General features: G+C 27.8%; 1 protein-coding gene across 2 annotated transcripts in view; it reads left to right on the top strand.

Moving 5' to 3' along the window:
* LOC136091334 (uncharacterized) overlaps window positions 1-17,733 on the top strand; it is an 82,541-nt gene that overhangs the window by 31,839 nt on the left and 32,969 nt on the right. For both annotated transcript variants that reach the window (XM_065818764.1, XM_065818763.1), the window contains exon 3: window positions 16,690-17,151. In XM_065818764.1, the coding sequence (XP_065674836.1) occupies window positions 16,690-17,151 (462 nt within the window). The remainder of the gene's footprint in view (window positions 1-16,689; window positions 17,152-17,733) is intronic.

Below are 17,733 nucleotides of genomic sequence, written 5' to 3'. Positions count from 1 at the left end.
TCAGGACTGACATTTACCAACCCAAATATTCCAGCCTTAAAATATGGTCATACAATGGAAGTTGATTATGATTATAAAATTAATTATGATGTGTCTTTGTGGAATTTGTTAAAGGAAAAATTTATGAATTATTATAAAGATTACTATTTAAAATCTATTTTCAGCAGCTAATCTAAATCTTTTCGAAAAAATTTTTTTACATTTAGGTTTTTATTATATTTTAAAAAACAAAGTTTTTTTGATTCCACTTTTGCCTTTTTGCTTAATTATTATCTTCTAATTTACCTCTAATTCTATTACCATTGATAAAATATATATTGTAATATTTCTTGATGAAATTTATTTTGTAGAGTTTGTGTATAAAATATATAATATTATGATATTATACTGTTTGAGAATAAATTTATATTGTAATGTTGGTGGATGCAATTTAAATAGAAATCATCAAACTTTTTTTCCCCTTTTAACCTATATGTACTATTTGTACAACCATAACATATAAGTACAAGGTAACTTTCACTATCTTCACATATAGTTGAATTTTTTAAAGAAGTTATGATTTTTGTACTTCATTTTATTGTACTGCTATGACTTGCGTACTTCGTTTTCTCAAGTTATATGGGTAATATGTCGTTTTTCCTATACTTTCATAGTTTCATAAAATGTATATGGTATAAAGATAGTAACAAATTAAGAATGTTGGACCTTCTAAATAGATTACTTTTCATAAACTAAAGGGGGAGGAGGTTTAAAAATAGAAGTCAATTTGGGAAGCTGTCTGAATAAAATAACATTTAAATGAAATTGTGTGGTGCAAATTTAAAATTATGTGATAGCTTGCATACAAATCTGATAATCGACCCCCTCCCGCCAAGGTCTAGATCAGCCCTTGAAGTGCAAAGACAATGCTGAAGATTTATTAAAGATATCATTGCACTAGATTTGTTTTACATCCACTATTTTTGTGCGCTCGGAAAAAAAAAAAAAGTCATTAAAACTCATATCTTCCGACTACAGATTACAGGATTGAGATTTGTAAATAAATTATTTGACCTCCGAAAAACCAATCAACCTCTATTATATTTACTGAGCTCCTTTGTTTCCGCCTTTTTTTAAATTTATTTTATATTCATTGAGTTTCTGAGTTGCCATTAAAAAAGTATGAGGAAAATTACAAGTTACATACCAAAAAAGTTTTAAAAAATGCATTTTCATAGAATCATAAAATACTTTTTCCATTAGATTGAGATAAAACTTTTCAAAAATATCACACCCTTCCATATATCTTAAAAATAACTAAACTTTAACAATAAATAAGATATTAATGTAAAGAGATTTTAATAAAAAAAAATTCCTGCAAAATTAAGAACAGATATACATCATTGAGGAGATTAGACACAATAACACCACCCAAAGGCACACAGATAAGTATAATACATATATAAGTATAAAAAATGTCTAAGTAAATTAAAAATAAAATATTACAAATAAAAAACAATTAAGTAAGAAACAAGAAATTTATTTAATGAGTACTAATTTTCGGTTTAGGGTCTGCTATAAATTTTGGTTTTAAATTACAGAGCTCACCACAGGTTAGTAAATCTAACCTGTGGTGAGCTCTGTAATTTAAAACCAAAACTCATCTGCATGTTGCAGCATGCTAATTGACATACTTCCATTTAGAATTCTGTACGTTTTAATACGGTTAATAGCTTGCTCTACATGATTTCTTAGATTTGCAGCATGTTTAGTTTTTTGAATTTTTTTAGTGGTTAACTGACTTTTCAAGCGGGCCCCAGGTGGCACAACTAAAGTACAGAAATTTAAAATTAAATCTTCCTGAATTTGAAAACCTCGATCAGCCATAACTTCGTCATCTCGATCTAGTAGATTATATATACCACTATCTCTTGTAATAAACCTATCACTTGCTCTTCCTCCATAACACGAAAAAAGAAATGTAATAAATCCAGTTGGACTAACACCTATTAAGAATTTAAATGTATTATGATGCTTATAGTCTAACCAGGTACTTGATTGCTTATCAAGAGACTTTAAAAGTTCTATAAACACTTCTGCACAATCAAGAACTACTCTGCATTTTAGATAACCAGCTTTCACAAAAACAGGTGGCAGATTGTTACAAATAGATTCCCGTGGAAGCCATACAACTAATGCTTTTCATAAAACTTGACTTAACATTTTAATCCAAGTTGAAAATGTACGTGAACACAATGCTGGGGATATGCCAAAACAATCAGCTAATTCTTGATTTAGAAGTTCTAATCTTAATTGCATTAAAACAAGTAAAAGCTTGTCTCTTTGTGATAACTTTTGACGCTTTATATTTTGGCAAGTTAATGTTAAAGTGTTTACTTTACTGATAAGGGATACAATTAAATTGCCCTTATCAATACTTTGCAAACTTTACTTGATTGTATAGAGCGATACGAATGATCAGATACTGGCGAGAAAAATGATACATTTCCTAAAAATAAATTATTTTCTTCAGCTAAATCTGTTGAAATATCATTAGTATGAGGTGGTTGTCTTGAAGCAAGTGTCATAAAAGTTGAACAACTAGTAGCAGCAGTGCAGTTTTTGCTTTTTCAATGGTATAGGGCGTTTTAAGAAGTTTCTTCTAAATTTATTAGCTTTTATTTCATATCCAAGACATAAAGTAGGCGTAGGATTTGCAGTAGAAGGAATTCCATCAACAAAGTGTATGGAGCATACTCTATCACTACCTGTTGGCTGCCATAGTGTCTTATTTATAAATTCTCTTCTTAAAGCTTTGACCCATAATTGTCTTTTTTTATTTTTCTGATTTGCTGATAGAAATTTATATAATTAAAATGGCCTTTCACATAATGAGCATCCTCTCTGCTTATATTTTGTTGGTGTTCATTGCATAGTTCTTTTTTCCATTTTTTCAACCTATATGTACTATTTGTACAACCAATTAAAGCACAATTAACTTTTGGCATCTTTATATAAAAATTTTATTCTTAGATTCTACTTTATAATTGAATAAAGTTTATTTGAATGCTTTTGACAGATGTTTAAACTTCGTTTCCTCAAGTTTTAATGGGAGATTTGATACGTTGTCTCTACTTTTGCCCCTCCAACGGGTCATGAACTACCAAATCATTACAAAGCTCAATCAGTGTATTGAATGACGAGGAACACAAGAATAAATTTTAGTAGATGGCACGAGAGATGCTAGCTCTTTAGAGCAACTACTATTGTACTATTTGTAGGCATCGTTAAAGGGCATCATTGGAAGATCCTCAACAGATATGACAACAGTATTACATACAAAGACAGATTAGAGGTTTATAGAGATAAAGAATAGAATCCGGAGTAAGATATCTGAAGCATGATAAAGAGATGCCACCGTAGCTAATTCTGCCATGGATTTGATATTTGGTTTCTAAGAAAGATCAGAAGTAAGAGATAATCCTAGAAGACGCAATCTAGATGACTGATCGTTACCATTTATAGAAAAAAAATAATCCAGATTATTGCAATAACGATTAGTTAAAAATAATTAAGTTTTATATGAGTTAAAGATCACCAACCAACGAGTGCGCCATTCCATACCAGGAGTGAAATCAGAAGCTCAAATGCCCTCTCCAAGCAATCAGAGTGTTGACTTTTAATAAAGACAAGAATCAATAGTGGTATCATCAGAAAATGATGCCACCTTAGGTATGAAAATTTCTTAGAGATCATCATTGAAAACTATAAGAAAAATTTGAGGGCCAAGGATAGAACCTTGAGTCAACTCTGACATTACAATAAAGGAAGAGGTCAAAAGTACAACATGAGTTCTATCACTATTGAAATATATAACTGAATATATAGAATGTATGAAACAATTGAATTAATGAAATATAGCAATAAATTAGAACTTTAGAATATAGCAATAGATTAGAACTTTTCTTGAAATCAACGTTTCAAAAAGTGCACAAAGGAGCACTTAACTAAAAAAGGGGTACTGTTAACATTAACATTAAATTCAGTATTAATATATATGGAGATATTTGTTAACAAATGTTAATGCATAAAATAACAACTGGACCCTAGTTGATTAATCAAATAGATAAATATTAATACTGAATCAATCCATGAAGTGTAAAATTGAAATAAGTTTCTCACTACTCAAAAATAATCTTTGCTAATAGTACACCAAATTACCCATATCACAACTAAACAACGTACACCAAAATAACCATACTACAACAAAAACAACGTAAACCAAAACAACCAATACAATGTAGAGTTGGCTTCCAAAATCTTTAAAGCATTATTGATAAAAAATAATAGTTACACATTACTCATTTCCATGAAGTATTTAAGTCATCTAAAAAACAAAAAATAACAAAAAAATAATCCTCTAATCAGGGATGCGGAGTCCCAAAAAGGACTCCGGATTTGAAAGTCACAAAAAGATTACTTCATCTTAGTTTTTGGTATCCAGGAGCTCTAAAAATATAAATAAGTTTTTATTTACTGATAAGAAAAAAATTAAGACTTTTAGGTTAGAGGTACAATCATTTTTTGATATAAAGATATAATGGCGGCAAGGACTCCAGGACTCCGGGCTTAAAAACAATAAATTTCAAGTCATTAAATCTCATGAATTTTTTTCTTATAGCAAATCATAAGTTAACAAACATGTTTAGAGCTTCTGGACACTACAGACTTGGAAAAAGTAGAGATATAAAGCCAGAGTTCTTTTGGGACTCCGCATCCCTGCCTCTAACATAAACTAATATTCAAAAATAATACTTTCAAAGCTAAGAAGTCACTGTACTCAACCAAATTAAAAAGTTCTTGAATGCAATATGAATAAAAAGATATTATACAGTTATAATAAAAGTGATTTAAGGTCGTAAAAGTAATTTTAGAAAATTGTTACTGTTTTTAAATAGTCTGTAGTTTGATTTTAAAAATAAATCTGATCATATCAAATTATACCCATATATGTGGTGATTTGCTTATAATAATAAATTATAAAAAACCTGTTCAATGATTTACAAAAAAAATAAATTATAATCTAAAAAACGAAATAAATAGTTATAAAATAAACTTCTAAAATACATACCTATACAATTAACATATCAAAATATTTTCACTGATGCAAATAGAAAATGTATTATTTATGTATATAATATAGACAAATGAAAAACTTAAAGCTGATTATCTACAGGGTTAATAAAGTAAAGCAGATTTATTGCTAATAAAAATTTAATAAATTACCACTACTTAGAAATACTCTTATTGTCAACTGAAATTAAAATATCTTACCTTTTGAAACAATTAGTTAAAAATTAAACGTTACAAAACTCTAATCTCAAACATAACAAACAAAAACATCTCAAACAACGCGCTTATCTTTAAACTCTAATAAGTTTTTATAGTCTGATAAATTATCATTTATTACTTCAGTTTCTACTTTTTTTTTTCTGGTTTAAACGTTATTTCGATTTTAGAAGCAGCCAATAACTTTTCTTTTTTTTTCTCCAACTCGTTTAAACTTTGATTTTTTTCTTTTTGGTGCTGGTAGCTTATGATATTTAACACTGCTTTTCTGCAAATGTGATGTTTTGCCATTATTCAGCAGAAGTGGCAAGCAACTTTCTTTAGGTACAGCATTTTTCACATTTTCAATGATGTTACTCAACTCTAAATATGTGTTTCCAAGCAAATTTTCATCATGTTTAATTAGAAAACTGAGACTTTGTAATTCACTCAAAAGGCTTCTTATTGATTTACTAGTAATTGATTTCTTTCCTGTATTTCTTCCTTTTTGAGCATCTGCTATCACTATCACGCTTCAGCATTTTCATTCCTGTCAGTACTGAATTCTTTATGCTTATTGTTGGAAGTGCCACTTGCATAAGTAGTTGTATTTAGTTTATCATTAGGTCTTTTGGTCTTTGCTTTATCAAATTCAAAATCAATATCTAGATTTAGATATGGAGACATAAAGGAGAGATTTTATCTATATAAAGGAGAGATTGATTCCCAGTTCCAACACAGATATTTTTTAAAAACAACAAATAAATACTTGCAATTAACTTGAATTCCTGTAATGTCAGTAATCTAAGCTAGTGATTTCTTAATAAGACAATGTTTCACCATAGGTCGAAGGCGATCTATCATCCAACAATCAATATCATCAACATAACGCATGTATTTAGAATTCATTAACTGATTGCTTTCAATATAGCTATAAAAAAATACTTTTGTTGTGGAATATTTAGACATTTATACATAATAAATATTATTACTATATTAACATACTCTCATACTTATCACAAAGAAAATCCTCAACTGCAACAGTTAACATCCTAGTGAGAGCTATACTGGTGATTTGAAAGATATTTATGCTTTAAAGTTTTTTGCTATCACTTAACACCATTGTATGTGCTACAATTGACCAATAAACGGTTATGACGACATGCTGTCACCCAACACTGATTATAAAAAGAATTTTAAGAAATTGTGGTTTTCTTAAATGCAGTTACATGATCAGTCTTGTAGAAGTAAAATAGTTTTAAAAAATGGAGGTTATTTTTAAACCTCAAACTACCAAGAAATCAAACTTACATTTTTTATTGCTAACCAATATCTTAATATATAATTTCTTAGAGCTTCATGGTTTGTCCAATATGAAGAATTTTTTAAATTTTGTATTGCAGACTCACATATCTCATACGTATCTGCATGTGCTATTAGTCTGAGTAAGCCCAAAATCTTTAGTCTATCTTCCATTAAGCCATTACATTTAGTTTTTAGCTATCGATCCCAAGCCTGCTCACTATGGAAATCGTATAAAAGTACAACACAGCCTGAAATGGATATGGATAAAAAATAAATAATTTCTTTCTTACTTCTTGTTTCTTTTAATACAAGCACAATATATTAAATAAGAATAAATTTTTATTTATATTTTTTTTCTTATTATTTGAAAAATATATAGGTAAATTTCGACCTCCGAAAACCTTCTCCAAACTGTTAATTTCTTCAACACAATAGTCAGACATTCCATATTTAGGATTAATATCATTATTCCAAGACTTTAAAAATGATAGAACCTCACTTATTGATTCCTCAGTTTCATTCTCACATACAAATAAGCCAACCACTTGATATCTATATTTGTTTTTACCACAAAAAAGGAAAGTGGCAATGCATAACGAGTGGTACGATATGTTGCATCCAACAACACAAGTTCATTCCCATATTAAGCTAACAACCTTTTCTGCCATGCATTTTGATTAACAAAGAGTAATAAAGTTTCTTTTGTTCCAGTTAGTCTAACAGTGTTGTCATCATAGTCACTGTCTATAAAACTTTCTTATTTGATTGATTTCCTTATTGGATAATAATGATAATGCATGCCGAAGTTCCTTTGATTTTACTTTCCTATATAAGATGGACTTTTTTATTATGGTTTACAATAAACACTCATACACATAAAAATATCCTACTTTATATTCTGGAAATTCTAAGTATTCTGTAATACTAATTTGTGCTGGACAATCAAGCTTCTTGCAATCTTGTATGCAATGTATTTTCTTTTGTAGTCATGATCAATGTTCTACTTTATCAATAATTATTTGGCAACATATTATAAACAAATAATATTGATAAAAAAACCATAAAATAATGTTCCAAATACAAAAATACTTTAGCATTTTTAAAGCAATATATATATATATATATATATATATATATATATATATATATATATATATATATATATATATATATATATATATATATATATATATATATACACCGTAAGAACAACTAATTCCGGATGGTTTAGGACTTAAATTGTCATAACTAGCTCAATATAAAGAATTTTAAAATATTTTTTTTTAAATAAATAAACTTCATAACAAAACAAACCAAACGATATAAAAAATATTATTTTTGCAATATAAATCTATCATTTATTTTATTTTTAAAAAATGTCGTTTTTATCCGGAATTAGGTGTTTATGTCCCTAATTCCGGATGCGTATAAAATACAAAAACACAAAAAAAAAAATAATACTTGCATTAAAATAGTTATTTTAATCCATTAAAAAATGAAATCGTTTAATAAAATAAGAATATATATCATTTTATACACATTCGTTACAAATAAATTTCATGGTTGGACGATCATCAAAGACACATTCAATGCATGACCAATTTGAACACTGCTCACACGCAAGCCATTGGTTATCTAAGTTATTTGTCCAATTAATTTCGCAAGAATAACATAGAAGATCATCAGATACTAAAATGTTATTTGAAGCTTGAGGAAAATGAGGGTCTTCTAATTGATTCTTTGTCTTTATACCTTTTTTACCTGGTATTTTAGACGACTGACTTTGTTTCAACTTTTTTTTTTCTTCTCTTTTCTGTGCATTTTTCGCTTTTTGAGTAACAGTGGAAATCTTTTTTTGTTCTCTAGTAAATTTCTTTGCAGCCTGTTCATCTAATTTTTGTTTTTTTGATGCTTGTTCAGCTTCATCGTAAGCTATGGCATCCGCCGAAGTCATATTATAATTAGCTGGTCGCTTTATTCCCTCACTTTTTTGAACTCTTTTATTTAGAGTTGGTTTCAATTGATCTCGAAGCATATTTAACACTGATTTGTTTATATCTTTGCCCACTTGTTGAACGGCATTATTCAAAGTAGCAGAGCTTTTAAGCAAAAATTTACGATTTGACATTCTTGACGGTGTGTTAGGTGTATTGGTAGCATTTCCCATAACTAATGGACTAGATACTGTTGAAGAATCAAATAAATTTTCAATATTGTTGTTTTCGACAGCTTGAAACACAGCACCAATGGAAGTTTTTTTAGAAGAAGTTTGCGAACGATCCCGTGGAAATATACCAGTATTTTTGAAACCACTCCGTGCATTTTCAGGTTTAAACCCACCATTTTGGATGAGATCCATAAACATGGCCGGAAAATGCCGATTAGTCAGGCTTTGAAAGTGATTTTTAGTCAAATAACTTTCGACAATTTTCTCCCATGCGCCTTTTACTGTTTAAAAATGCCAACATCTAGTGGCTGTAAAAAATGGCTGGTATGAGCCGGCAAACGCCAAAGTAAAATAGAATTTTCTAAAGCCTTTTTTTTTCAACTCTAAGCTCATATGTGAAGCATGGCCATCAAGTATTAGAACTTTAAATCCTGAAAGTTTGTTTGCGTGAGGCAAAAAAACTGTTTTAAACCACGACAAAAAATGTTCGGATTCCATCCAGCCTGAACTACTACTGTTATAATAAATATTTTGGGTAGCGCCTTTGCACCAGTCTTTTATAACATGTTTGCCTTTATAAATTATTTGATGAGGTAAATAATTACCGAATGCGTCACAACAAGTCAAGATTGTCGTCATTTGCTTTTCATTCGATGGTGCTAGCTTTTTAGGGTTTTTTGTTCCTTTTCTACAAATAATTTTGACTTTGCCTTGATCAAATTGCAAACCAGACTCATCACAGTTAAATATTTGAAACGGCTTATTGCCTAAATTATGTTCATTATATGCTACTGCTAATTGCTCAAACCAATTGTCAATTATAGCTGGTTGTGTGGTCACAGCTCTAATAGTTTGTATACCGCTTACTTTTCTTGGGCAAATTTCTTTACGATATTTATTCATAAAACCGGAGTACCATTTTCTAGTCGGTTTGCCGTCTTTGAATAAACTACGTTGGTTTGATTCTTTTAAATAGTTTTCAACAACAATAAACACGTCTTTTCTATTTAAGCCGAAGCCTATATCACTCATAAATTTTAATAAATCAACAATAATAGCTTCAGTGATGTTGCTCATCTTTCTTGGCGCTCCTCGATTATTAGATGATCCTTTTGTTCTGTCAAAAAGTGTAGATTTTGCCACATTATAACACTTAGCAGCTTGTACGTATGACATTTTTTTTTTCAGTAACAGCTTGAATAGCTAGCTGGATTCGACTCTTTCGCTCTTTTTTTTGTTTAAAATTATCCATATTCTTTAATACAGTAATACAATTAACACAAATTCGTTAACTTTATGGATGCTAAAAAAAATAGCTGTATCTGGATTAGTGTCAATTATTTTTTTCCTGGTGGCTATTTTATTACTTTCATGAACATAATATATTATATTATGTGCATGAAAGTGATAAAAAATAAAATAGGCAATTGTAATTAACTGTACCCGGGACTCAAAAGTGTATTTGTTTGTTGCTGCTGGCTAATTTGTTTATTATTTTTTTTAGGTACATAAAATAATAATTACCTCTATCCGGAATTGAAATCTTTCATGATTGCATTAGTTTACATAATTTTTTTTTTATATTTTTTGATTTGTCTGGTAAAGACGTTTATTAATTAAAAAAAATTATTCATAAATTCATTATATTAAGGGAGTTATAAAACTTTTTACTAAAACCATCCGGAATTAGGGGTTTTTACGGTATATATTTGTCAGATTGTAAATCTCACTATTGCTTTTTTTTTTGTTAAAATTCTTTCAGATTTAAGTTTCTGTCGTGTCCATGATGACAATCAAGAATTTTGGTACCAATCAACATAAACGGTAAACCAGAAAATGCAATGGAATCGGTTGACCAATATACTTTGTGGTTTTTTTCATTTAGATCTTAAGGAATAAATAATATGCTTTTAATACTTTTTTCAAGTCTTTATAATTATAATTGATTTCATAATTAATTTAACTATATATATATATATATATATATATATATATATATATATATATATATATATATATATATATATATATATATATATATATATATATATATATATATATATATCTATATATATATATATATATATATATATATATATATATATATATATATATATATTTATATATATATAAATATATATATATTTATATATATATATACATATATATATATATATATATATATATATATATATATATACATATATATTTATATATGTGTATATTACTTATGTTTATATACATATATAATATTACATATGTATATAAACATATGTAATATTCCAGTATTTCCGAAGACTTTATTAGAGAAAGATAGACTAAACCGAACTGTATATTCAAGTTCATGGTCTTTAATAAAACTGTGTGCTTCTTCTAAACTTAATGCAGTTTTAAAAAGCGGCATAATCAAGAAATACGAATTACTAAAGATAATATACAATAAATGATACAACTACAATTTTTTTATAGGAGTTGATAAACTCTTTTTTAAACTCTGTTTATAAACTTATAAACTGGACATTAAATTGGTTCCATGGTTCCCCATAATAATAATCACATTGTAATTTATAATATATACAAATAAGAATATATAACAACACAGCTTATGAATAAAATTCTACAATTCATAATGATGGTAATTTAAGTATTACAGCACTATTGTAACATTTACAAAAAATGTTCTCTACGATTTCATATATAATGCCGCTAATTATAATTATGTTCCGCTAATTATAATTACGGCAACCGTTTTAAATTAGAAAACAAGCCGTACTTATGACTTTTATTTTCATCAGCCCAATTCATTTGACGCGGTCCGCACACTTATGTTTACAATGCTGGGGAAAAAAAAAAAAAAATGGTAGCTTTTCAGTTTGATAAAAAATTAAAAGCAAGTGTTCTACATCCTAATATTTCTACTTTTTCTGGCTAGATTTTTAAAATGCTTCAATTGTATTGTGCTTCTGCTTTATGCTTTATAATAATTTTAAATCAAAAGATTCGAATGGTCTAAATGGTCTACTCAAAATACTATTGTTTACCAAGATCAGAAAGTGTACAAAAAACCTATATAAAGTTGTTTAAAACCAGTTTATAAAAAGAGAGATAAAATACAAACATTTTGCCAGACATTATTATTCCAGTTAAACAACATGAAAAAAGATTAAAAAAAACTGACTAGCTAAAATAAAACTTAAATCAATCATAAAAACAAAGTTAATGCTGAAACAAAAATACAATTCAGTCTTTGCTGAATTGTATTTTGGTTTCAGCATATCACTTTGTTAGTAAAGTAAAACAACTGATTTCAAATAGACACAATATAATTTTATACTCTTAGATTTAATGCATGCAACATTTAACCAGGTAACTATTTTAATTTTGTAGCATTCTTTATGCATTTTTAAGTCCGCAGTTCCCTTCCTTTTTATGGTCACAATATCTGTAAATGACATCTTCACTGATTTTCTTATCGTAAAATATCTTTTTTGATGACCATTCAGTTTTAATTTTAGGTAGTTTAAGTGAGACTGCATTGAAAATACATATTTGCTATTCAATAGCCTATTAGGCATCAGTTTATTTTTTAGCTTTAAATAACGTAAATACATTTGCATTTTGTTTCGCAATTCCTCGAAAGTACCACATCTAAGACTCTTTTTTAATGATTTACGTTTTTAATTATGATGAATTAGAAACTAATAGCAGCAGCGACAGTATTGTTAAGTTGATTTTTTTTAATAATAAAGTTACCATCTTAACTTTTTTCCCTACATCGAATTAATTTCAAGACCAGGCCTCTGAAATGAATTTGGCTACTTATATATTGTTTACTATTTTTCTATTATATATTGTTTACCGCATTGTTTATATGTGATTAAAACACTGTAATAACAAAAAAGTTTTAACTTAGAAATTTATATTTAAATGATATAATAGGAACTCATTCTGGAACTAAAAGTAGATTATTTGCTTATAGTCACTACAGACACATAAAAAAAAAAAGATTTAACACACGTTAGCATCTAATGCTTTACTGTCAACAAAGACAGTAAAGCAATAGATGCTTTACTGTTTTTGTTGACATTAAAAACTCTAATCAGGAAAAATAAAACTTGAACAAATAACTTTGAAGACAAAGATAATTATAACATTACGAATAATTTTGGTTTATTGAGATTTTTTTAATAAAAGAGATAGCTCAGGCTGTGGAAATTATGTTAATGTTAGAAATAATCAAGTTAAACAGCAAGGATTAATTTAGAACTACACGTTTCATGTATTTGAAGTTCTTGTCAATGACATCAAACATTCGAAACTTACAAAAGTCCTATTGCTTTTATTAAAAAACAAAAACAAAGTCGCAAAATATTTTGGCAAAAAGTTCTTTGCTACTAATGATTAAATGGTGGTAGCATTTAAGATTAAAGAGCTATAAAATTTTTTGCTACCCTCCATTTTTTTTAAAAGCTTACAACAATATTACTAATACTTTGCATGGTATGTATACTAGTGTTTGTAAAGCATTTATGACAAAAACAGCCATAGAAACAGCAAAAATAAAGAGACGGAAAAGTAAAGAAACAATGACCTGGACAGTTTCTGTTGATGGTTTATGGCAGAAGAGGGTAGTCAACTCACTGAACATCTGAAGGACATTTTGTATTTAGAAAAATTATTCAAATAAGTATTTTTTTTCCATTATTAAGATTAATGATGGTAAATTTGGTCTAAGACCAATAATATAAAACTTGGATTGCCAGTTTCACAGTTTATGCTTAATGCATTTGTCGAAAGAGCGTATACAGAACATTCAAAGAAAACAACTAAAGATCAACATCATCAACAAAAAGTGTATATGTTTGAAGAAAATTAAAAGCCACTAGAAATGGATTTTATCATAAAATGAAAGAGGATGGAGAGACTCATGCTTATTTTGCAGGCTTATATTCATGAACTCATAGTATTTTTGTCAGTTCAATTTTATTTTTGTGTTTTTCTCAGTTTTCAATATTTAGCGATTTTGTTAACTTAAAAACGTGATATCTCAAAGTCAACATAAGCATTTAGGTTGAAATTTTAACAGTATTTTCTTTATTTATAAATAACTTAAAATATCAATATCTTCTAAACTTTTTTGCATTATGACTGGTTTTAGTTCAACTCCTGCATTACTATACAATGAAGAACTAATGAAAATTTAAAGTCTTGAACTGTTTGGTTTTTTAGATATTTTGTTTGCAAAATACCATCAAAATACCATTTTTTCAGTAATAATCGAGGCAAAAAGGCTTGATTAACTATTTTTTAAATTAAATTTTTTCTCAATATTATATTTTGAATAAAAAAAAAATTAAAAAATTGTTGCACATTGTCTTATTCTGAACTTTTTTTTATGGGTATGTACCACCTTAACAAATAGTTCTTTTTATAACTTTATTTCAAATCAGCTCTTATATTTAATTTTTTTTTTATATATATATCTTGAAGTTTTTATTGTTTTTTATTTAATAGTGTCATATTTTTTTGTTTTTTGGCATTTGTTAATTAAATAAAAAAGTATATTTCAATTAATTTTTAACGGTATTTTAAAAAATTTATCTTATAAAACAACTGCTTGTAATGTAAAAACACGATGTAAACTACGGGGCTTAGTGATAAGGCTACTTTTGTCTTCTTTTTTCCCCGGCCATGTAAATATTTATTATTACATTTTGGTATTGTAGCAATATTTAAACGGCAAAATATATATATATATATAAAGGAAAAAAAAAAAAAGATTAAAGTATAAACTGATATTCACAATATCTATAGAAAAAATATATTTTGTTGTTTACATCAGTGCATAACTTAAGATACCCTTTTATTATAGGTCTACATTGCACGTAGTCTTTAATGGTGCAGAGTACATCAAGACAGGACTATTGCTAGGTAGAAATGGGTTGTATGGTCAGGTGAATTTTTGGCTTTCGATGTACTTGAAGATTCTGTATTAAATACTTCTGATAAAGTATTATCCTGAGAGTAAAAAATCCACTGTTGTTCATTAAAAGAAGATGAACGTATATGGATGCTTTGCTGTACATGCTACTGAAAAAATTCACAAAATTAAAAGCATTATGAATTAACAGTACCATCTTTCAATCTATTTTTTGTGTGCAAGAAGCACCCATAAGTTTGACGTTGGCTCTGATACTTAACTGGTTGGACGTTGCTGGTTGATGAAAAGTTCGCACTATTTTTTCCCTGGTATACTGTTGGAAAACAGAAGAGATTGAACTTGGTGTTGCAAATAGTCGGTAACAAAAGTGATAACGTCATTTTAAGTTCTACCTTAACCCCAACCAAATAATCTGATGAGTGTATCTATCAGAGTTAACTCAAAATGTTACGGCAGTCTTGTGCTTGAACCACTGCCAATTGTTTCACATATGCTGTTGACACACTTATAAAGAGCTACTACTGATATGCTGAATGATTGAGCAGCTTTGTTGAGTGAAAGTTTGCTACTTTTAATTTTCGCGACTGCTTTCGAGGCATATTTTGTATTAGAATTGATTTGATAATAATTGATTTAAAAATTGAACAAAGAATTTATATAAATCATTGGTCAGCTGAGACATAATGAATTAATAAAAATTATATTTACCGACCAAATAAATTGGCGCATTTTATTTAACCCAATAGTTCACTGTTTCCGTTTTTAACTCGTAACTTTTTACCGGAAATAGCGAATTCAATTTTGAAAAAGATTCTCCATCACATGATCAAAAATTATTTTCGAAATGTTTATTCAATAAATAAGTAGAAGCAAATGAATAAACGTTGTCATAACAATTTCGTTTTATCCTTTATTTCATTCTACCCGATTTTGCTCTATATAATCAGTAACTTTTTAATAATCTTTAAGGCTTTTTTAACTTTTTGCATTATTTTTACAATAACGCTATTTTAACAGTTTTTAATTTGCGCTATGTACACTATATTGGGCATGTGTATAAAAATGAGAATCACACTGCTTATGACGGTAATATTTTCATTTGGTTTTATAGATTACTTTGCATAGCAACAGCATTTTTTAATAGTTATTAGTAATTTGATTACTAACTAAAAGGAGTCCTGGAAATTTGTGCTCGAAAAAGATCAGTGCATTTAAAGTGAGAAAACTTGTATACGACTTTATTAGCATTTGCAGATCTCCCATTGAAGTGAATCATATTATTGAAATTACAATAAGTGATGGTTTAAACAATATTATTTAGAATAACTAACTTATCTCAATGTTGTTCAGTGTGTGGTGTCTCTCCAAATAATTATTTTTACCAATAGGCCTTATGTCAGAAGAAGCTTAAGAGGCTAGAAATAAAGACCTTTTGCAAAAATTTCAGCCAAAAAACATCCAAAAGATCAACAAATACTGATCTGATTATTAGACTTCTTGTTTCCAGTGACCCTGTTATAAAATATTTCTTTTAGATGTTTTATAACAACTTAAACAATCTCCAAACAAAATTATTTTTTTTATAAATTTTCAATGTTATTTCAAATTGTATATGTTTTCTTGCACTATTTTCATTTTTATTAATTCAAAAAGATTAAATACTTAATTCTTTAGTTGTTGTTTAAAATAGGTTGATTGAAAATTCGACAAAGTTTATTCAAAAATCAATTTACCCCTATTTAACTGAAGAAAGTATTTAGTTACTAAGCAACAGATATCTATTGTAACTAATTTGTATAAAACTAAACCCTATAATTAAATTTGTTATGAACTGTAAAAAGCCTTAAAAAAGAGAACAGTTCACCGTAAGAAAGGACAGTTTTTAATAGCTAAATTATAATATAATGTAGACTACTTTTATAGATATGAAAAGATCTTTACTTAATTGTTTTATATTTATTTGTTTTAGTGTCTTTTTTTGCTGTAAGCAGTGAAACAATTTTAAGTAAAGACAACTACTTAACCACAATAAAAACAGTACCAAAAGAGTATGAAATAACATTTGATGCCTATTTTACTTCATATTTGACAAGAACTTGGTCAGATGTATTACGTTTAGAAGGTGAGAGCGAACGATTTTTTCAGATAAGTATTCTTGACTCTTTTGTATATGCTTGTGGATCAGTCAATGGTATTCCTTTATACATGAAAAAGATAGGTGTATATAATCTGAATGAATGGAATAAATTTTATGTAAGACAAAGTTTCTTGAATGGAAATTACAGTCATATTGTTCAAATTAATGACGTTATTGTTGATTCGCTTCAAAATACTGATGCTAAGGTTTTTCAAAATGTCAATGTTTTTGCTTCCATGAATAATCCACAACCAGGAATTTTAAGAAACTTAGTTGTAATAAATGCATGCCCAAGTAAGTTGTTATTTTCTGTTAAATCATTTTAAAACAAGGTATAACTTCTATCTTAATATACTTGTTTTTCAAATGGATATTAATTTTATGTAGTTAATCTTCATATTTATTCTTTGTATGCACAATATGTTAGACATATGACATATGACAACAACCCATTTAAACTTTATATTTTTTTTAACTTTTTATTGTTTTGTTTAAAAAAAATATTTAATCAACTCAGTCTGTGCGAGTCAAGGTGTCAAGTGGGGAAGGTGGAATCACCTTACAGATTTGGCTGACTTAAAAAAATATTTATATACTTAAATATACATATTCAAAGTGAGGCAAGATGCCTCACTTTGAGTATATACATATCATTATGTCACCTTTTTATAAACTTCCAAATATAACAATGATTAGGCGAGAAGTATAAAGTATAAACCATTCTGCCACCTTTTTATAATGTATGTCTAAACGAAAAAAACTTTTTATGATCATAATAGTTTCATGATTATAGACAATCATCACCAATGAGATACAAAAAACAAAAAACCATTTAGAATTTTTATTTTTAAGCACTTTATACTTTCATAAAATTTA

This window comes from Hydra vulgaris, chromosome 15 (genome assembly GCF_038396675.1).
Source record: "Hydra vulgaris chromosome 15, alternate assembly HydraT2T_AEP".
In the NCBI taxonomy this organism is placed as follows: Eukaryota; Metazoa; Cnidaria; class Hydrozoa; order Anthoathecata; family Hydridae; genus Hydra; species Hydra vulgaris.
This window is presented reverse-complemented; position numbering and strand designations above follow the sequence as displayed.